This window comes from Crocuta crocuta, unplaced genomic scaffold (genome assembly GCF_008692635.1).
Source record: "Crocuta crocuta isolate KB4526 unplaced genomic scaffold, BGI_CrCroc_1.0 scaffold655, whole genome shotgun sequence".
NCBI lineage: Eukaryota > Metazoa > Chordata > Mammalia > Carnivora > Hyaenidae > Crocuta > Crocuta crocuta.
Genome location: NW_027528348.1, coordinates 1,144,384 through 1,166,877, shown reverse-complemented (window position 1 = coordinate 1,166,877; position 22,494 = coordinate 1,144,384). Strand labels below are relative to the sequence as shown.

Here is a 22,494-nt window from a genome sequence, read left to right as displayed (position 1 = left end):
TGGGGTAGGTCTTATCATTATCCACAGGATACAGATGAGGAAACTGAGGCACAAAGAATGAACTTGCCCAAGGCCATATAGCTCGAGAGTCGAGAGCTGGGATTTGAATCCCAGCCAGTCTGGCTCTGGAGCCCCAGCTCTTAGCCTCGAGAGATGCTCTAAAATATTTAGAACGTAAAGAGGGGGACAAGGCTAGGTCTTTATTGGGTAACTGAAACTTTCAAAAGTCTATAAGCATCTGGAACAAAGCTGGAAAAAGCCTGCAAGGATAACAGTCATGCAAATTTGCATGAACTAGGGAAGAAAATATGCCTGGGGTAAAATAAATCAAAGGTTTTGGCATCTGTTAAGCGCCAGTGCCTGGCACATGGTAAGTGTTATATAAATGCCTGTTCGTTAAATAACAAATTAAAATCAGGCTGGTGGGGGAGAATGTAAGACGACACAGCCCTACAAGCATGCTCTGCAGTGCCTCAAGGCCTTTTTAGGGTTCTCTGTCTCTAGTGTGGATCGGTGCCAGCCTTTCCAGGGCATTCTGAGCCCTCTGTTCAGGGCCAGATGAAGCGCACTCACCTTGCTTTGCAAAACGAGAATTTGTTGAGCCCGACCCCTCCAGGTCCCTGGAGAGGACAGGAGCTGCTGGACATTCACATCTTCCCCAACCTCACTGGTTAAAACCTGAAAAAGGCGTTCGAGTGAGGCCAGGAGAGAGGGCCCCGCCAGAGGGCCCCTAATGCTGCTGCCCCCTAAGGAGCAGTGCAGGGTGCACAGGGCTCCCAGAGGCTCCCCGCCCCCAACATTCCTCCTGCCTTGAGGGCCAGCTGGCCATGCTCTCAGAGCTGCTGTCCCTGGGAGAGCAGAAATCCCAGTACCCCCAGCATTTCCTAGTGACCCTTACAGTAGACGGGGGACTGCCAACAATGCCGAGAGGGGGCCCTCTCTGCTCTTGACATATTCTGGGTGAACTTGACAAAGCTGACCCAAATGTGTTTCCTCAATTTGTTCACCTATCACTGAGAACGGAGATCATTCTGGATGGCTACAGGAAGTACGTGGCCACAGGGCCTTGACCTCTGTAAGAAGCCACCACCAAGGGGCCGTGTCTGAGTGCAGCAAGGAGTAGGGCTACTGAACATCAGTTGGGGGTGTTTGGTTCCAGAAGGGCCCAACATTATGGCTGTTGAACAGTGGCCTGCAGGCCCTACCTCAAGGCTTTGAGGTGGACAGAAAACACTCCAGCTGGTGCCTGGGGCCTCTCTGAAGCCTGTCACGGGAACCCAATCTAGTGCGCCTGGTCTCCGGCGCTCGTTTCCACAATAGAACACTGTTTTGGAAATCTTGGCTAGTCTGAGTGGTTCCAGCAGAGAAGACAAATGCCAGAGAATTCACTATGTAAATAAAAATAAATAATGAACCAACTGGGCCTGCATCCCAAGTCTGAGTATTTTCCTTTGAAAGGGGCCTTTAATACACAAACAACCTATTCATTTTCTAATATTACAGACAGCAGAGGGCAGGAGGCAAGTCTTGGCAGGCTCCCAAGTTCAAGGTGGCTTATAAAGGAGACACCCGGGATCTACGAGGGTGCACGTAGCACAAGGACAGTCTGCAGGACTTTCCCTGAGTAGGAGGCACTATCCTTCTCTGTCCAGGGCAGGGAGGGCCCCATGAGGGCTCCATGAGGGCCCCTCAGACAGCCAGCAACCCCACTCACCAATGGTCTATATCAAGGACTGACAGAAGGAAGTTACTGGATCTGGAACCTGACCAAGAGCAAGCAGCATAATGCTCACGGGGCCAAGCACTTGCTGCTTCTTGAGTGGAATCCATTGTCCTGGCCATGCTTTTCCCACTCCCAGCCATACAAGAAGACCTGACTGCTGGCTCTGAAATACCTTCTGGGCCATCCGGAGCTCCTGCTTCACGGACTGGATCTGGTTGCGGAGTTCACTCATCTTCAGGTTTGTGGCTGCCAGCCTCTCCTGCAAGACCTTCACCTCTGGGGTCTCTGGCTAAGGACAGAGGAGAGAGCCATCACTTGTTGCCGAAAACTGTAATAATAATCATAGCCTCCATTCAGCCAGGAGTGTGCCATGCACCGTGCTAGGCACTCAACATGTAGAGACTCATGCAATCCCCATGCACCCTGTGAGGTAGCTTCTACTGTCGGCCCCTTACAGAGGCAGAACAGAGGCTGGTGGAGTGGCTGGGGAGACCTGGTTGGGAAAGGTGGAGCGTGGATGTGAATCCTGGTAGCCCAACTCTGGGAGCCAAGCCCTTTGCTCAGAGTACTACACATCCACGGACACAGGCAGCATCCACAGAAGGGGGAGCCCCTGGAGGGAACCCCTGGAGGAAGCCTGCAGGCCGCACACCTCCCAGAGACTCCCTGGGTGTGGGCCCTCTCTGTTGTGCTCCAGAGACTGACATTGCAGCTAAACTATCTCCACTCAGAATAAAGAGGGGACTAGTTCAGGCACAGAAGGCAACTCCAACTTGGCAGGGGGACTGTGACCATCCTAACTTGGGGCCTCCTTCCCCTGGAACCATCAGCTGGGGCTCCCTTTCCTGGCAATGAGCTCACTAAACAGAAATAAAAGCCAAGTTTAATCCTCAAATGCTCCATTTCTGTGGCTTGCAGAACTCCAGCAACCATGAAAACTGCCTGCTAGAACTCTTAGCAATGTCTTTTATTTATTTTTAAAAATAATGTTTGATTTAAACCACTTGGATGTAAATTTTTCTCAAATGTGCTGTCCAGGGGTGCCTGGATGGCTTAGTCAGTGGAGCGCCAACTTTGGCTCAGGTCATGATCTCATGGTTCATGGGTTTGGGCCCTGTGTCGGGCTCTGTGCTGACAGCTCAGAGTCTGGAGCCTGCTTCAGATTCTGTGTCTCCCTCTCTCTCTTGGCCTCCCCGGCTTGCACTGTTTTTCTCTCTCTCTCTTAAAAATAAATAAAGATTAAAAAAAGTTATAAAAAATGTGCTACCCATTTCTCTTTTTCAGTGTAAGTTTCTGAGTTTCACAAAAGTATGGCATTAAAGGGATTCATTCCATGGTCAGCCCATCCAAAACCCTTCCATAAGTAGTGAAAAGGAGGCCCAGAGAAGAGGAGTAACTTGCCCAAGGGCACACAGCTGGTTGGGGATGACACAAGTCAGATTAGATAAAGCCTAGTCCCTCCCCTGCACTAGCTGATTCTCCCACTTGAAGCTGTTTCTGGCACCCAGGCATCATGAGTGGGCTGAGTGTCCCATTGGGCGATGATGCCAAGACCATCTGCTCTTGCCCCAACAGACCGGGTGGGCTGGACTTCTGGGAAGCAGGGCAGGGGGCTGCAGTGGACTTCTGATCTTTCCTCAGCAGGCACACACAAAATCTCCTGTGAACACTAGTGTGGAAGGCAGATCCATGTAGATTGGGTCTGGGACCCCAGAGGTTCTGGACAGCCCAGGTGAAAACCACTGGTGAAGGAAACAGGAACTGGACACAGCCCAAGAAGTCTGGCCTTATCTGGTCTCCTCATTTGTGGAATGGGTATAAAATACTTCCCTGTCTTGCTTCTTCGCAGTGCCACCATGAGGTTGAACAGAATATAAACCGGGAACTTAGAGAAAACACAACGTATCTAAAAAAATCGCGTGCGCGCGCGCGTGCGCATGTGTGTGTGTGTGTGTGTGTGTGTCCTTCCCTGTCTGGCTGCTTGCCATTCCTTCTCACTGCTGTTGGATGCCTGTCTTCTCCCTGCTCGTGTGCTGTGTTACATCTGCCCCAGGCTGGGAAGTGACACCCCCTGCCTGTCAGGTCTTGGGCACCATGACCCTCACTGGCCCTGGTGGTGGTGCAGGAGCTGTATTTATGAGTGTCTCACATGATGGCTGTGACCCTGCTTAGAACATGGAACCCAGGCGATGACAGGCCCCCCTCCCCGAGCCTGATTTCCTCATCTGTAAAGTAGGGGTATACACCACCAGCTTCTGGGGTGCCTATGGGTGTCGATAGGATAATGCATGTAAAGGATGCTGTCTGGGGCAAATTCTGACAGAGGGCAGCGTGGGGGCTGAGGGCCTAGCCTGACTTGAGGAGGCAGTTGGCAAAGGGGGCTGAGGGCTAGAGAGTGTCCTAGTGAGGCCTGGGCCCACATGCATTAACAGCCTTCACCCCTCTGCTCTGCCAAGCCCCCAGTCCTCTCCTCCTGGACAGCTGGGGCAACCCCCCTTCCCTCGCCATTTTAGAGCTACTTCAGCCCAGAATGAAATTCCACAGGCTTTGTGGGGGGCTTGAATATGAGTGTAAGCCTCCCCTTCCCTGGGCTATTTTCTTTGAGGGAATGACTGAAATGCAGTCCAAGGGGAGCAGACAAAGCCAGCGCTGCTCACAGCACGGCATCTGGAAGCCCCATGCTGACCATGCCAAGTGGGGACCAGGTGTTCAGCCCCACTCTGGAATGTGCTTTGGCACACGGGGGCCAGAACGTGGAGTGAACATGCGGGCGTCCGGAGTGTGGTTCGGTCTTAGGCTACCCCACACAGTCCAGTGGCGGGGGGTGGGGAGTTGCTTTTGTTGTCTCTCAGATCAGAAGGTGCCCTGGAAACCACAGGGCTACTGCAGAGCTGAGGCTTGCGGCCTGTCACCCTCTCTTGCCTCAGAAGCCTATCAGGATCACTGTGGCCCTGGCCACGGAGCAAAGCTGAAATTCCTGCTCCGGCTGCCAGTCAAGGCCTGTCTCCGTGGGTGACCCCACCCGAGCCTTGTTTGGCTGACAGTTCCCTTTCCCCTCACTGGCCCTGGGCTGCAGCCAGACCAACACCTAGCTAGCAAACAGAACAGGTTCCCCACCTCTCAGCCCCAGCTTGCGCTGCTCCTGCTGGAAAGCCCTGCCCCATCCTGCTTCTCCAGCAAGGCACACCTCAGGAACCTTCCTTCAGCCTCCCTCCTGGTTGCCTGGTGTGGAGGGTGTGCCCCCTCTGTGAGCCCCTGGGACCCTTTCTGAAGGCCCTGCTCCCCTCCTCCCTTCAGTATGGCCACTCATCTCCCCTCTTGGGTTTCCGTGCGGACAGGGGCATTATCTGTGATTCCGGTGTCACAGGGCTCAACAAGTGACCAAACAAACAGTCCTCCATCAATGGCAGACTAGCCAGGGACGTGGACATGCTCAGTGCTCGGGACAAAGCAGGAGCACTGAGCAGTGCCCATCGGAGCCAGGAAAGGCCCCTACAGAACAGCCCTGCTGATGGCACAGCCCTCCCCACCAATGAGACAGGTGGGGAGACTTGTCTTTTTATACAAGACTATTTTCTTTATACAAGACTAGCCTTCATTCCACTAGGTTCTCCTCCTGGAACCTAGGGGCCTATCGCTAGACACTGAGGGCTGAATTCTCCTCAGGAAAGGCATGAGGTGGCTTGACCCTGCATTGTAGGCGAAGGGGAAGTGGGACTAGAAAAGGAACACTGAACAGGGAGTTCTAAGGCTTGGCTCCCTGTATCTCCAACGGGTCTGGCTTCTCAAGAAAACCCCCTGGGAAGGCCTCCTGGGTTGTTCTTGAGTCTCTGATGCTATTTATTATCTGGCTCAGACTCCATGTCCCTCCCTGTTAGCCCACAGGGTCAGACTGCCTTCCTTTTGTGGGCCTGCAATTTCCATTTCTTGAGTTTCAGACCCCCTACACAGTGGCTGAGTAAAATGGAATCTGGGGAACAAGCTGCCATTCTCAATAGTCACTTGTACTTTGTAGATTTGGAGCTCCACAAAGGGAAGACTTCTCACAATGTGAAATGTAACCCCCTCCCAAACAGGGCTCTGTTGGACAGTAGTGAGCTCCCTGTCCCTGGGGTAAGATAGAGGCTGGATGTCTCCCCAGGGCCCAGTGAGGAAGCTGTAGAGGACAAAACAGGGCTGGGAGTAGGAGGCCAGTTAGACCTTGCTGGTCCCAAATTTTAGGGTTCCAGGGTCCTCAGGCCCCTCCGGTTCTCTCTCTCTAGGGACTAAATCAGAGTTAGACCTTCACTGGCCTCCACTGGGGTGTTCCTGGCCTCAGGCCACGGACATGCCTCCCTGATGGCTGCTCTGAGGATGCCACCTTGGTGGGCACTGGCTCAGCAATGGGGAGGAGGTGGACCCTGGACAGAGGCGCCTACAGTCACATAGAGGACAGGAGACCCAGGCCCATGGCTGCCTCACAGACTCCCCAGGACAGAAGAGAATTCATACCAAGGCTCTGTCTCCCATCTGAGCCCTCGGTGTCTTGGTTCCCGCGTCGGTGGCCACCTTGGCTGGTAGCCTGGCCTGGGCCGCCTGTAGCTGAAAAGCAAACCTCGCACTTAGTATTGGATTCTGCTTGGAACTGTGGTGCCAGGGTGCAGTGCCCCCATCCTGCCCCTGGGTGTGTGGTTACTGATATCACCGGTTCACCTTTCAGTTCACTTTAGGACCATTAATGGAGGAACCCTCCCTACAGACTGCTTTGTGATGGGAGAGGGTTTCATCGATTGTCTGCCCCACTGCCCAGCCACACACCAGAGTAGCACCAGGCTTCACTAACAGCTTCATACATAATAATACTGCAGCCATGGTCCATATCCCAGAGCTCTGAGCACAGTCTGGGAGGTGTAGCATAAAGGGACTATGGACTTCATGTGCTCAACTAGGAGACAGGGTCAGAGACACAAAGAAACCTGCCACACAGGCTCATGGCCTGTAGCCAAGCCCAGCACTGCATACAGACAGCCAACTGACCCTTTAATGCTTTCCCAGTTGTTCACACGCACACCAGACTGTGCCTGACAAGGCAGGGTGTGGCCTGCCCTCCCTCTCTGACCTCATCTTGCTCCACTCTTGGCCTCAAGGGTTTCCTCCAAGACTTTCTTCCCCATTCAGAGCCATGGGATCTGCTGGGCCCTCTGCATGGGGGCCCACTCCCCACCTTTACCAGTGTGGCCCCTTCCCACCCTCCACAGACCTACAGTATGCACCCACTCCTCTATGAAGCCCTCAGTGCTGGGTCTGTCTCCAAGGAGGCAAGGCTCATGCCTATTTTGCTCAGAGCCTGAGATGGCTCTCAAACAATTTGTTGTAGAATAAAGACAATCTCGTTCAATGCCCAACAGGACAACTGAGGAGAATTTTGGGGGGCAACAGAATTGGATCTGCAATGTAGCACTATCACGTGCTGTACAACTTGAGAAAGCCCCCTAACCTCTTCAAGCTCCAGTTTCTTCAGCCACATGCAGAAGCTACATAGGTTTTCTCTAGCACACGGATTCCATTCCAGCTCCTAAGAGACCATGAACTGCTTGTACTGTGTCCTTGCAAGACTGGAGGGGTCTGTGACTAGCTGTGGGAGGGCAGGGGGCAGCAGAAGATGGGCAAAAGTGAGACCAAGTAGAGGGGTGTCCTGGCACAAGGTTCCCTGTTAATGTATTTAACAGACATTTATCTAGTACTTGCTACCTGCCAGGCACTGATCAGAGCATTTTACACTTAATCTTCAGAAAACCTTAGGGTGAATACTCTTGTTAGTGTCATGTGACAGATGGAGGAGACTGAGGCACAGTGAGTTTATAGCCTGCCCAAAGTCACAAAGCAAGGCAGTGCTGGAGCTAAGATTCACCTCGAGGTCAGGCTCTGGGTCTGAGTCCTAACCGCTATGCCGGCTGCCTCCCCATGCCCAGTGTCCCCTTTGCTTCCTGACACACTGTCCCCTCTCAGGATGCGACAAAGACTGAAGAACCCTTTGCCAACATTGACCTACAAGCCCTTCAGAGGGACCCAAAGCATCTAAGTGTGGCCCCCACTCTGTAGTAGCAGCCCAGCAGCCCAGAGTCCTGGGAGTCCCTTCCAGAGGCGGCAATGACCAAGGCCCCTCACTTCCCGCTCCAGCTCCCGGACGCGATTGCTCAGTTGCTTCACTCTGGTTTTCGCACCCTCTGACTCTGCCATCAGTGCCCGGTTCTTTTTGGACAGCTCGACGATTTTGGTGGCGATCATGTCCCCGGCCACACCAGCTGTCCCTAAAATGAAGGAAAACGGGGAGGTCAATTAAACACACAGGCCCACACATCAAACTCATGCCCCACTACCAACAGCCCTGGGGTTTGAAAAACTAAAACACTCACAAAAGGGCAGAGGCTCAGGGGAGTGACCACACACCTAGGTACCCTGAAACCCCACACCAATGAGTAGAAAGGCAGCCCCTCAGGAAATTACAAAATTTGGAAGCAGAGTTTTAATTCTATGGGATATCAGTTCATTGCCCCAAATCTCCATGCCCTCCTCAGTGACAGAGTTACACACTTACACCCTGTGTTCTGTGCCCTCCAGCCAGTAAGGTGTGCCCCCTTGACCCCTCTATGCTAACCTGACTCTGGGCTCAGCCAATGACTTGTTTGGCCAATGGGTTGTTAGCAGATGAAGCACAGGTAGAGGCTTGAAAAGCACCTGTGCAGTTAAATCCCTCTTTTCACTCATGCCATCTCCACAAGAGAGATGTGGAGAGATGGCCTAGCTGGCTGGGCCCAGGAAGAGGAAGACAGACACATAGCACAAAGCAAACCACCCTAGCCAAGCCTGACCTAGGTCTGCTGAGCCCCAATTAACCCCAGATGGTTGAGCTCAGTACATGCTTATTGCTGAATGCCTCCAAGACCACGTGGCTGTTTCTTACACAAAGTTTTGTGGTGACACCTAACCAATACAGAGACATGCACCCATTTAATAAATACTTATTGGGTTTCACCAAGTGTCGGGCACTCTTGGTACTAGGGATTCAATGGTGAATAAAAAAGGCTTATGGAGTTTACATTCCAGCAGGGGAGACAGATAATAAAAAACAAATAAAATATGCATTCCGGTGCCTGGGAGGACCACCAGCTATGAAGCTGGGAAGGGGATGAGAGGGATGGAGGTTACACTATTTTAGATGGAGTGGTCAGGAAGGAAGGCCTGTCTGTGGAGATAGGTATGAAAAGAGACCTAGATGAATAAAAAGTGAGGGATCAAGCCATCAACAAGAAAGTTCCCAACTAGGAAGAGTATTCTAAGAAAAGGACACAGCAAGTGCAAAGGTCCAGGGGCAGGAATATATTAGGAGTATCTGAGGACCATCAAGCAGAGCAGAGTAGCTAGAACACAGTGGGCAAGGCTGAGGGAACGGTAGCTGGCAGGGTGTGAATGTAGGAACATGAACTGTATAGGGCTGTGCAGATGGCTAGCAATGGGAGCTAGCCCAGCTCGGCTCCTGACTGGTAGGGTCGCCTCACATCTGTGCGACAGCAGGTCTGGTAAGTTCTCTGAATGCTTCCGACATTCCAACAGTAGGTAACCAGCAGAGACACCTTCTTAGGCCTGCCTGTCATGTGCCTCAGAACAGACTGAGAGTGACAACTGGTGGAAGGTATACAAGGGTGCTTGATGGTTTTCAAACCAACTCAGCCCAGGCCTGCTGCTGCCCTGACCTCCTCCTATCCACTGCAGAGGCTGGGGATACTTCAGGAGAAAGGTCTCAGAACACGGGGATGGAAACCAGACCTAGAAGTACACATGGTCCAGCAGTGAGTTTTCTGTGTTATGTCTTCCTTCCAGGACTCAAAAGCAGTATAAATCCTGGAACTAGACATCATGAAGAGGTCTAAGAGAAGCCTTCTCTGGTCTAAAGGGCAGGAAGGTGGGGGCATCTGGGTGGCTCAGTCAGTTAAGTGTCTGACTTCAGCTAAGGTCATGATCTCACAGTTCATGAGTTTGAGCCCCATATCAGGCTTTGTGCTGACAGTTGAATCTGGAGCCTGCTTCGGATTCTGTGTCTCCCTCTCTCTCTGTCCCTCTTCTGCTCACACTCAGTCTCTCTCTCAAAAATAAACATTAAAAAAATTTAAAGGGCAGGAAGGGGGGCTCAGAGAAAACATGAAAAATCCCATTTTTTTTTTCTATTCTTTCCTGAGTTCCACTCTTGAAGCTGCAACCTCATGATAAGGGGCAGCAGTGAATGGGCAAGGACAGAAATGCTAAATATCTGGGTAAATATAATAGACTGTCTTTGTCTCCTTAAGCTCTGTAAAATATGTGTAATGGTTGAGAGTAAATATTATAACATTATCTATTGGGATTTTCAATATATAGAGATATAATACATATAAAAGCTACACTATTATGGGGGAGGGTAAAGGGATTGATATGGTGGTTGTTTCTTTGTTCTGCTTGAACTGGTAAAATATTAATTCTAAGTAGACTGTGAAAAGTTATGTATTTTGTGATTGCCTGAGCAATCACTAAAAATTATGCAAAGAAATATAGTTTAATAAAAAACAGAATTGGGGGGTGCCTGGGTGGCTCAGTTGGCTAAGCATCCACTTCGGCTCAGATCATAATCTCAGTTTGTGAGTTTCAGCCCTGCATCGGGCTCTGTCCTCACAGAGCCTGTGACTGCTTCGGATTCTGTGTCTCCTTCTTTCTCTGCCCCTCCCTGCTCGTGTTCTGTCTTTTCCTCTCTCTCTCTCAAAAATAAACATCAAAAAAACCTTTTAAAAAAACCAGAATTAAAGCAATCACTAAAAATCCAGCCAAAGGAGAACCAGTCTGTCAGCTGTCAGCAGCCTGTCCTTTGAGGCCTGGTCTAAACGCACGTGCTGGGCCAGTCAGATCTTTCTCTTCAAAATTTGACATTGGAAATCAGAAATAGTGACTGCGCAGCATGGACTGGATTTAAGAGGTCCCAAGCAAGAGTTGGGGCTGGGAGAGACAGCAAAGAGACAGCACAGGCAGGCTGGGAGAGGGCAGGCTGGGAGAGACAGAGTCGTCCTGTGTCGGCAGGCTCCTGGGGAGGGGAAGTGTCTCCTGCTCTCACCTGGCCCTGCCCCAGAGCTCATCAGCTTCTCTGTGGCCCTGCTGAAGGACAAGTTGCCCCTTCACATCTGAACCCCAGCCAGGCTAGGTGTGTTTTTCTATTCCTCACAATATAGGTCCTTTCCCTTGGTGTGGTTTTTGTTTCAGAAAAAGAGTGAGGTACCATTATTGACCAAGGGCCTTTAAGGTACCAAATTCCTGTTGGCTGTTAATTCACTACTGGTCCTCTGAATGCACCTACCCTTCAATACTGGCTCTCAAAGTCAGGGTGGGATGCTCTGGCGGATGCCGGGTGAGGCCTGTTGTTATCTGTGGTTGGTTACACCGACTTTCTGGTTTAGTCAGCTACCAGGGAGTTGCTCAATGGGTGTACATGGAACAGGGGACAATCAGGGCCAAGGTCCCCACCAGATCAGCAGGGCTAAGGTCTAGCCCATAACCACAGAGCCAATGTCCAGCCACACCCACAGAGCTAAGGTCATCCCCAGACCCAAAGGGCCAATGTCCCTACCAACAGAGCCAAGGCCCGCTCTAGACCCTACTGGGTCCCAGAAAATTCCCTCGAAACAGCTAACTTCCCTGTCTCATCCACTTTTCTGGAGCAGCAAGCTCTGTAGAATGAATGCCTGCTTCCACTGGGGAATGTGTTCCACATCCACAACACAATGTCTGAGCCAGAGCACCAAGATAACGATGGTGCTGGCCGGCCAAGCATGCAGTAAGCACCCACGGAGAACCCTTGTCACGAGTCCTAGCCAGGTCGCCCAGAATGCCTGCCCACTGTCCCTGCTGCTCCTGTGCTCCTGTGTCCCGGCACCCTGGCCTCCTTGGCCCACTCTCTTCTTCTACCTCTCCTTCGTTTCCAGGACTCATCTGCACAGCCTGACCGCAGCTGACCCTTGGCACTCTCCCTCGAGCACCTGCCCTCTGCCCTGCCCTCGGCCCTGCCCAGGGGGTGCCACGGCAGCTTGGCCAGCCCCCTGCATTTTGGGCCAGGCACTGCCACAGCAGTGGTGGAGCTACCTGTGAAGGCAAATCTGTCTTCTTCTATTTTCTTTTTGAGGTGCTTGATTTCAAAGTCCCTCTCCTTCAGCAGCTTATACAATCGCCCATTTTCATCTACCGTCTCCCTGAGCTGCTCTCGAAGGTGTGTGACCTCCTCTTCAAGCATCCTACAGGGGCAAAGGCAGAAATACAGGGACCGATGGGCAGGGGTCCGGCCTCCACTGCCCAGGCTTGTTGTACCTGGCTGGGCACTAGGTGGGGAAGAGAACTCGTCTGTACAAAATAGAAAATGTCAATGAGCAGATTTTAACACGCCATTCTCAGAACTGAGTGTCTGTGCACACACACTCACACACACATGCACACACATGAAGGGAGAAAAAGTGCTTGAATAGCATTGTTTACTATGGATTTAAGAAAGGGCTATATAACTGACTGCCCCGAGAATTCATACTTATTCAAGCATCCATGGAACATGGGTAAAAATGTATCATATTATAGGCCACAAAGGCAATCTTAGCAAATTCCACATACAGACCTTTTTGTTTAATGGCAATTGACTAAAATTAGAAAGTAATACTAAAAAATAGCAAAAAATAAAATAAACAGAATCCCAAGCCCATCATATGTTTGGGACTAAAAACAAACAAACAAACAAACTACATAGCTGCCTGGGTGACTCAAGTCAGCTGAACGTCTCACTTTGGCTCAGGTCATGATCTCATGATTTGTGAGTTTGAACCTCACTTCTGGCTCACTGCTATCAGTACAGAGCCCACTTTGGATCCTCTGTCCCCTTCTCTCTCTGCTCCCCCTCCACTCACTCTCTCTCTCTCAAAAAATATTAAAAAAAAAACACACATTCTTAAATTATTTGTAGGTTGAGAAGAAATCATAGCATGTATCACGAAGCATTTAGAACAGATTGACTGCAGTAGCAATATATATAAAAATTTGTGAGACGCACACAAAGTGATAGAAGGACAAGGATAGTCTTTTTTTTTTTTTTTTTTTTTTTTTTGAGAGAGAGAGAGTACACGCAAGCAGGCGAAGGGGAGAGAAGGAGGGAGACAGAGGATCCAAAGCAAGGCCTGCGCTGACAGCAGCGAGCCCGATGCGGGGCTCAGGCCCATGAACCGTGAGATGACCTGAGCTGAAGTCAGATGCTTACCCGACTGAGCTGCCCAGCGCCCCCAGGCACTGACAGTCTTAACTGCATGTGTACACACACACATGAGTATGAGAAGGCCATGTAGGAATTGTCTCAGCCTTAAGTTGAGCCCAGGCCTCTAGGTTTCAGGTAAAGAGCAGGTGGTTGGTTTTGTTCATCACAAGTTGTCTCCAGCACTTGAAAATCATGGGAACCACATGACCAGTTGGTCTGTGATCATGTCTGCCGTGAGGCACAGAACAGGCTCCCTAGGGACAGTTGTGTGTGGAGTGAGCAGGTTACAGAAGTCACAGGAACAGTTATTATTAGTTAACAGCTGATGTCATCATTACTGTTGTTATTTCACCAGTGGCTCGAGCTTCGCCAATTCCAGCTTCTCTGATTTGGGGAAAGATCACTTGGAAACATAGGTCTGGGGTTACATTAGAGCCAATATCTAGGAGCCATAGGGACTTTTCCAATTATTGTGCAACCTGTATGTTTTTCCCTATTAGCATTTTTTAGTGGAACATTTTGCAAGTTGAGAAACCATAAAATGTAGGATCTGAGGATGGGGAAGATAGATTCTAGGCCAAACCAGAAGCAAAGAGACGACACAACAGCTCTTGCAGAGTTTTTCTCTTTGACTGGCAGAGAATTTTGTATCAACACAGACTTAGGTTTTGACAACCAGTATAAATCAACATGCATTGACTTTAGAGCTAACTGAGAAGATTCTAGACTACTTTCAACCTTTCCATCAACTGGGAACAACCAAGGAGCCCGTCAAGAGCTTCCTTAGGACAGGTATGTTTATGGCTGTCATGTGTCAGGAAAGGGAATTGGCAGAGGAGAAGGAGCTCAGATGAGAATTTGCAGCAATCAGAGTTAGCAAACCAGCACCTCAAAAACCCGAACACAGTTTTCATGAAAGAGAGACTGAATAAGAAAATCCAAGTGAATAGACTACACCCTGATGAATTTCAAATGTCCATTTTGACTTAAAAATATTTTTTATATACATTTCATATCAACTTATATCCACAGGAGCACAGATCTACCAGACGTGAGTCTGCGTAATGACCTCTGTGTCAAAACCTCTGTGGCTAAACTTATACACACACATCTCGTCAACCTAATTGTCCCGCTGTCTGTAATCATTTCTCTCTCACCTTCCCTACAGTGTTCCTGGGAGGGTTCACATTTGCATTTACCTCTGCTCAAAGCTGTTTTTCGAGTTTTGCTCCCTGGCTTGGAGAAGGCTGAGGCCATCGGAGATCTCCAAGGGCTCTTTTTGGTCATCAACTTTGCTTTCGAGGCTCAGTTCCTTTTCCTTTTGTTTCTCCATCTGCTTCTGCAACCTTTTGTGCTGCATCTCCTGCATGGCCTTGAACTGGAGCCGCAAGGTGTCCTGTGCACCTTCATCTGCTGACATCTTGCCCTAGGAGTAGGAAAAGAAGCCTGCATGGAAGCAAACCCCAGCAAGTACACATTTCCCAAGAGTATTCAGCACACAGTCAGCTCTGTCTACAGCCTCCAAGTCTGTAGTACCCTGCTTAGCCTTATGTGTATCCCTTCGGAAGCTCGGAAGACCCACCCTCACCTTAAATTCCCTGAAAGCCAAGGCTGAGCTGAACACCCCTCCCTTCCAGTCCTCAATGTGCCACCAGACTGTTCCCCATCACTCAGACTCAATACTGCCCTCCTTCCTGTCTCTGAAAGCAGTGGCTCTCAACACTGGGTGGATATTAGAATCTCCTAAGGGCTTCTAAAATATAACAAAGCTTGGGCACATCCTTGAACTAATTAAATCCCAATTCCCAGGAGTGGGGTTCAGATATCATTACTTTTTAAAATTTAAGTATGCTTTACACATGGTAAAGTACATAAATCCTGAATATTACAACTCAATGAACCTTTACATAAGTATACATCCTGGGGGGGACCACCTGGATTAAGGTATAGGTACTTCCTGTCCCCCAGCAGACTATCTTGTACCCTCTCCAGGCAGTCATTCCTCCCTAGAAACCACTGTTCTGACCTGTGCCATTGAAGATAAGTTTTACGTTTTCTTTTTAATCAGCTCTATTGAACTATAAGTCATCAACAATAAAAGATGCTATTTTATGTGTGCAAAGGAGTCTTGACAAATATATATATATGTGTGTAAACCACCAGCAGTAGCACTGTAGAACATTTTTTTTTTTAAATTAAAAAAATTTTTTTTTGAGAGATAGAGAGAGAGAGAGATAGCATGAGCAGGGGAGACAGAGAGAGAAAGAGAGAGAGAGAGAGACAGAATCTGAAGCAGGCTCCAGGCTCTGAGCTGGCTGTCAGTATAGAGCCTGATGGGGGGCTCGAACTCACAAACCGTGAGATCATGACCTGAGCCGAAGTCGGATGCTCAACTGACTGAGCCCCCCAGTGCCAGAGTGCTGTAGAACATTTCTACCACAGCAAAACAGTTCCTTTGTGCCCTTCTACAGTCCGTCTCCCTGCCAGTCCCAGTCCCAGGCAAACTCTGATCTGCATTTTACCTTTTCTAGAATTTCATATAACTGGAATCATGCAGTAGGTAGTCTTTTGGTTTGTTTTTGTTTTGCTCGTGTGTGTGTGTGTGTGTGTGTGTGTGTGTGTGTGTGTGTGTGAGCGCGCTTAGCAGTACCTTTTGGAGATTTATTAATATTGTTGCATTCATCATTAGTTCATTCCTGCTTATTGTTGGGTAATAACCCACTGAATAAATATATCACAGTTTGTTATATTCACCTGTTATCGTACCCGAGCTGTTTCTATTTTCAGCTATTATGAATAAAACTATTATGAACATTCATATGCAAGAATGTCTTTGTGTGAGCATATACTTTTATCTCCTTTGGGCAAATACACAGAATTGGAAATGCCAGCTTATATAGTAAATTTATGTTAGCTTTATAAGAAACTGCTAAATTGTTTTCTAGAGTGGCTATAATGTTTCACATTCCCACCAGCAGTGTTGGGGAGTTCCAGTTGCTCCGTATCCTTGCCAGCACGTAGTATGGTCAGTCTAAATTTTAGTCTCTAGTGTCTATGTAGTAGCATCTCAGTGTGGTTTTAATTTGCATTTCCCTGATACCAAATTATATTGAGCATCTTTTCATGTGCTCACTGGCCATTTTCATATCTTTTTTTGTGACATGTCTATTTAGATTTTTTGCCCATTTTTTAAATTGCATTGTCTGTTTATTATTGAGTGGTCAGAGTTCCTCATAATTCTAGGTGGTTTTATCTACTTTTGAACTTCAGGTAAACAGAACAAAAGAGCACAGGCACTGGAATTTTTAAATGGTCCCCACATGATTTTAAAGTGTAGCTAGTGTTAAGCATCCTTACCTGAAACCAAACCAAAGTCACATCATCCACCCACCATCCAACTAGTCCTAAATCTGTTGATTCTCAATAAATGTCTTCAGATCTGTCTGCGTATTTCCAGCCCCACTCTCATTATGCTTATGGCCACCTCAGGGCATTTGCACTTGCCATTCCCTCTCCCTAGAATACTCTCCCCTCAGATATCCACTTTACTCACTTCTCTCAAATGTCATCTTATCAGAGAGGCTGTTGCACCATTCTATTGTAGAAAACTTTCTTAGTCTCACTCCCCACACCCCTTACCCTGTTGTATCTTTCTTCACAGCACTTAGCTTCACCTGACACACTGTCTGTTTATTGAATGCTTCTCTCCCTCTCTGCCAGTCCTACAATGGCAGGCACTGTGGGATGTTCACTGTTAGATCCTCTGTGCCTAGAACAGGGCCTGGTGTGTAGCAGGCAGAAAATGAGTATTTGGTGAAGAAATGACAGATGGTTCTGTTCCTAGGACTGTTCAAGCAGGTTTCTACTGCCCTGGCTGCCCTCTTCTTGTTCCCATTTGTAGTCTACCCTGCATTGGCTGAGGGAACACTTTATTTAAAGCATGGCTCTGGGCCTGACACACCCCTGCACCAAAGAGCTTCAGTAGATGGTCATTAGTTGCAAAACCAAGTCCAAAGATATTAAAGGCATTGGAAGATTAAGTCTCTGTCTCTCTTTCCAGCCAACGGTTGCCTTCATAAGGCCAGTTCTAGTGTCACCTTGCTTCTCAGTCCCTACATGTCCTTCTCTCCTAGACTTAAACCTTGCTGGTTCCCCCAGGCCCAGAACAAACACCACATCCTCTCCTGACCTTCCAGGAAGAACATGCTCCTGCCTGACCACCCCCAGATGCTCCACTGACACCTTCCCACTGTACTTATCTCCACCCTGTCCATAGAGGTGGTCCCAGAGCTCATACCCAGGGCTTCTTAAAGCTGTCTTAATATTGACTCTGTAGGGATACAATTTAAAAGTACTGATGTCCAGACTCCAGGCCCAGAGGATTCAATCTAATTAGTCCAGAGTGGAGACCAGGCATGGGGCTGTGTTAGTGCTGCCCAGGTGGTTGGACTGTGTTGAGAATAGAGCCTGCAGTATGGCCCTTGAGCCTGTCACAGCAAAAGAAGGACTGGTGTTACCTTGGAATCCCTCACCAGGTAGCTCTGTCCTGTAAGAGGTAACTATGCAGTAAAGAATTAACTCAGCAAGTCTAGGTTGTCCACACCCTGCACATTCCAAAGGAAGGTTTGGCCCTTGACCTGCTCTGAAGGAGGTAACCTCTAAGTCTTTGGTATTATCCTGCCTGACAACAATGCTTTTCTTTTCCTGGGGGCCTTTGGCTACTCCAGATGGTCTATACTTACAATGTGATTTTATGACATAGACTTTGGGCCATGCCATAGCAGCTTTACCTCTGGAGGGGTGGGACATTGAATGACTAAGGTCAGCCATGTAGGCGGCAGTCAGCCATGCCTGGGAGACTGACCCCCCAGTAAAGCCCTGGACCCCAAGGCTGGGGTGAGCTTCCCTGGCTGACACATGCACGTCCTCATGCAGTGTTGCTGGGAGAAGTAAGCGCTGCTCCTGAGACTCCACTGGGAGAGGACAACTAGAAGCTGTGCCTTGTGTCTCCTGGACTCTGCCCAGTGTGCCCTTTTCCTTTGCTGATTTTAATCTGTACTCTTTCATCACAATTAACTGTATAACAGCTTTTCTGAGTTCTGTGAGTGCTTCTATCAAATCATGGAGGCTGAGGATAGTCTTGGCGACCCTCCAACTACAGGAACCCCTGGACACCTCTGCTGAATGTGTGACAGCCGTAGATACGTCTCCACTCAGACTTCATTAAACAAGCAGACAAACAAAAGGGGTTTTACGGGGAAAGAGGGGGTCAGTCACATAGGCATGGCTAACTGCCAGCGCAGCTGACCTTAGTCCCTCAATTTCCCATCTCACCTTTTGGGACACCTAGGGACATCATGTAACTTAACAATCAGACTCAATGTTATATAGACAGGAAAATCTGACTTTTTCTGTAAAGGGCCAGATAGTATTTTAGGCTTCGTGGGCCATATGGTTTCTGTTACAAGTGCTGTATTCTGCTGTTGTAGTGGAAAGCAGCATTAGACAAGACAGAAATGAGTGGGTGTGGCTGTGTTCCAATAAAACTTTATCATGAAAATAGGCAGTGAGCTGGATTTGGACGGTGGGCCTTAGTTTGCCAACCCAAGTTAGGGGAATTTCACCTGAAAAAGTGCCTAGAGATTGAAGAAAACCCTATTGGGCCTATTATTTGAAAATATAACTAAAGAGTTTAAAAATAAATTTATCCTGTGATTCCCTAGTTTTGTAGATTATAAGAAGGGACCATCATAGACTTCATTTTCCAAATTGGGTCACCTTGGAGAGTGAAAGGAAGAGCTATTAATAATCATTCTGGGTCAACAGCAACTTGGAAAAGCAACTTGAAGCCTGTCACTAGCATATAAAGTATCTGTTCCCACCCTTGCTATACATTGGAAACACCCAGAGCTTTTAAGATGCTGGTGCCTGGGTCCCAAACCCAGGGATCCTGACAACATTGGTGTCATTGGTGAGGGAGCGGCCTTGAGGTTGGATACTGCTGGTCTGGACTACCCAGATAAGTAGTCTGGCCCAAGCTGAGACAGTACCTGAGTTTCAGGGCAAACTTGCTCTGTACCAGCTGTGTGAGTCTAGAAAGTTTATAGACCTCTTTAGGCCTCAATCCCTATTCATCAAGCAGGAGATGAGATGGAGACCATAGATGTACTGTAAGGGGCAAATGCAACTGGTGTGTGTGTGTGTGTGTGTGTGTGTGTGCATGAAGATAGTTTGTCAGCTATGCAAGTAGGAACAAAATAGTATATTTTTCTCCCTTCCTGGTGGTCTCTCTTGGGGACTCCCTTCCTCCTCTTGCCCCCAACACAGAGGCTTTCTGTCCCTCACAGTGATTCTTGTGACCCATCGGCAGAAAGCCCTCTCTGGCTGCTGGGCCCACATGACATGGATCCCTCTAGCCTCCACAGCCACTCCTTCACATCACAAGGTCACCTCCTCTGCACCTTATCTCCTGTCTGCGCACCCCTATATCCCCCTAGTGTCTTCTCCTCTCTCTGGCTGCCTGCTTCCCACCTTCCTTGGGCCTTCTCTGAGTACCCTCTAACCTATACTGTACCTGGTCACTTGGGGCCTTTCTAAAAGGCTCCTGTCTCTTAAAGACTCTGCCAGGACTCATGGAGGGCACTCCAGCTGGTCCAGGGCTGCATCCATCCCACATTTTTCTTTAACTTTCCCAGAATGCACTGTGAGGATCTGAGTTTGTCCCCAGCATTCAAATATTTTTGGATTTCAAGTAAATCCAGATTTCCTCCTTCTTTTTTGAAAAGTTTACAGGTTTGGCCATGCTGGGACATGCATGGACAGCAGCTACTGGGCAGAGGGAGTTCTGTCTGGGCAGGCTATGCTCTTTCCACTCAACACCATCCCTACCACTCCCAGATGTTGCAACTGGCACATGCATACTGGCTGTCTGGTACCATTGCTTGTAAATGCTGTTCTTTCTCTCACACCTGCTGGATCCACCCACTGTCATTTCCCATCAGCCCCTGCAGATGTTTGGTTTTTTAACTCCTCCCAATGCTCAAGCCTGGAGGCAATTTAGAGGCTTGTTTCAGCCAATCTACCTTCTTGGGATGCCTTTCTCCCCAGGCTCTTCCCTCCTAGCCCCTTCTCCTTCCCTCAAACTCCTGTTTAGCCTTGAGGATTCCCTTGGGGACACTCTGTGGGTTCCTAGAATCCCCTGGGCATCCCTCGATCACTAAACTTACCTCAATGGAGAGTCAGGTGAATACAGAGAACCAGTTTACTGGGAGCAGAAGTCTGCAGCTAGAGCCAATATCAGTAGAAACACTAACCTCTAACTGATGAATTGTTGAGGACTCTGTGGATTAGCTTGTAATTTCAAAACTCCTAGGGGTCCAGCCCTCATACTTTTGTCATTTTTACCTCCAGGAATCCTACCAGATTCTAACTGTGAAAACCAGAGGGAAATCTCCTGCTTCTGATAGTGGGAGAGAAAAAGTAACAACAATTAAAGATTGGAAAGAAAAAAATAAAACTGTCTTCCTCTCAGATGACATGATTGTTTACGTAGAAAATCTCAAAGAATCAACAACGACAAAAACAAAATGCTAGAACCAATAAGCAATTATACCAAGGTTGTGGGACACAAGTTTAATATACAGCAGTTGACTGTTTTGCTACCTACCAGCAAAGAGCAACTAGAAATTTAAATTTAAATACAACACCATTTACATTCACATTAGAGAAATGTAAATACTTAAGTGTACATCCTACATGTATATGTAAATATGTATATGTACATAAATGTATGTATATAAAAACATATATGTATATAAGTATATGTAAAAAATCTGTATGAGGGAGACTAGAAAACTCTGATGAAAAGAAATCAAAGAACTAAATAAATATCCCATGTTCATGGAAAGGAAAACTCAATACTGTTAATAATTTGATCTATAGTTGCAACACAATCCTCATCAAAATCCCAGCAGGTTAATTTCTGGGCAGTAACAAAGTGATTCTAAAGTTTATATGAAAGGCATAAGACCTAGAACAGCCAACACAATGTTGAAGGAGAAGAACAAAATTGGAGGACTAATGCTACCCAACTTTAAGGCCTCCTATAAAGCTATAGAAATTAAAACAGTGTGGTATTGGGGAAAGAACAGACAAATCAATCAATGAAACAGAACTTAGAGAGCCCAGAAATAGACCCAAACAAATAGAGTCAACTGATCTTTGAAAAAAAGCAAAGGCAATTCAATGAAGGAAAAGATAGTCTTTTAAACAAATGGTGCTGGGACATCTGGATGTCATGTGCAACTAAATGAATCTAGACACAGACCTTACATCTTGCACAAAATTACATCCAAATAGATCATAGACCTAAATATAAAATGAAAAACTATAAAACTACTAGAAGATAATATCGGAAAAAAAATCTAGATGGTTTTGGGTTTGGCAATGAGTTCTAAGATATGACACCAAAAGCATGATCCATGAAACAAAAAAACTGATTATGTTGGACTTCACTAAAATTAAAAATTTCTTCTCTGCAAAAGACACTGTTAGGAGAATGAAAAGACAAACCACAGTCTGGAAGAAAAACTTTGACAGCAGAACACACATCTGATAAGGGACTATATCCAAAATATACAAAAGAACTCTTAAAATTCAACAATATAACAGCCCCATCAAAAAGGGAGCAAAAGATCTGAACATACATCTCACCAAAGAAGATATATAGATGGCAAATAAGCCTATTTAAAGGTGTTCAATAGCATATATCATTAGGGAAATGCAGATTAAAACAGCAATGTGATACCACTACACACCTATTAGAATGGCTAAAATTGAAAACACTGACAACACCAAATGTTGGCAAGGATACGAAGCAACAGAAAATCTTACTCAATGCTGGTGGGAACACAAAATGTCACAGAATGAAGTGGGGCGAGACCTCTTTCGCCAGGCATGCAGTGAGGGTGGGGCCAGGAGCAGGTCACACGCCAGGGCGAGGCGTGCGCCCCGGCGCAGGTCCAGGCCCCCCAGCGGCTGTGGCTCCCCCGGCTTCAGCCTGGGACCTTCCGCCCTTCCTCACACTTACAGCCGTCACTGTGCCCCTCACTTCTAGGACCGGAGCCGCTCTGTCACCTCTTCCCGATGCCTGCACGCGCTGCCCCAGCAACCGTCACCCGGGAAACCAGCAACGCTCTATGCGTGACGTCAGCACGTGTCTACGGAGGCCGAGCGGGCGCTCGGAGTAGGAAAAGTGATGACCCAGGTGGGCTGGGTTGAGGCAGTTTGGTGGAAAAAAGTTTCCTCTGCCGGAGACTTTAAAGTTGGCTCAGTCGCCCGATTCTGGAACATCTGTTTTAAAAGTTTCGTGGGCCAAACATCTTACCCCGAGATACACACTCAGCAGTCCTGCAAGGGAGTTGAAAAGTGAATGGTCCCACCAGGAAATTTGTCGCATTCAGAATGTCTTTGAAAAATGTTGGGG

At 48.1% G+C, this 22,494-nt stretch overlaps 1 protein-coding gene across 2 annotated transcripts in view; it reads right to left on the bottom strand.

Moving 5' to 3' along the window:
* CCDC13 (coiled-coil domain containing 13) overlaps positions 1-22,158 on the bottom strand; it is a 46,488-nt gene extending 24,330 nt beyond the window's left edge. Inside the window, exons 1-7 of one of the 2 annotated variants that reach the window (XM_077753713.1) lie at positions 22,099-22,158; positions 14,210-14,436; positions 11,864-12,012; positions 7,871-8,013; positions 6,215-6,304; positions 1,896-2,012; positions 574-678 (exon numbers count right to left, since the gene is read on the bottom strand). In XM_077753713.1, coding sequence (XP_077609839.1) covers positions 574-678; positions 1,896-2,012; positions 6,215-6,304; positions 7,871-8,013; positions 11,864-12,012; positions 14,210-14,430 — 825 coding nt within the window. In that variant the 5' untranslated portion in view covers positions 14,431-14,436; positions 22,099-22,158. Of the gene's footprint in view, positions 1-573; positions 679-1,895; positions 2,013-6,214; positions 6,305-7,870; positions 8,014-11,863; positions 12,013-14,209; positions 14,437-20,236; positions 20,272-22,098 lie in introns of those variants that run through there. The other variant, XM_077753714.1, reaches the window with a different exon arrangement.
* Between the last annotated feature and the right edge of the window lie 336 nt (positions 22,159-22,494).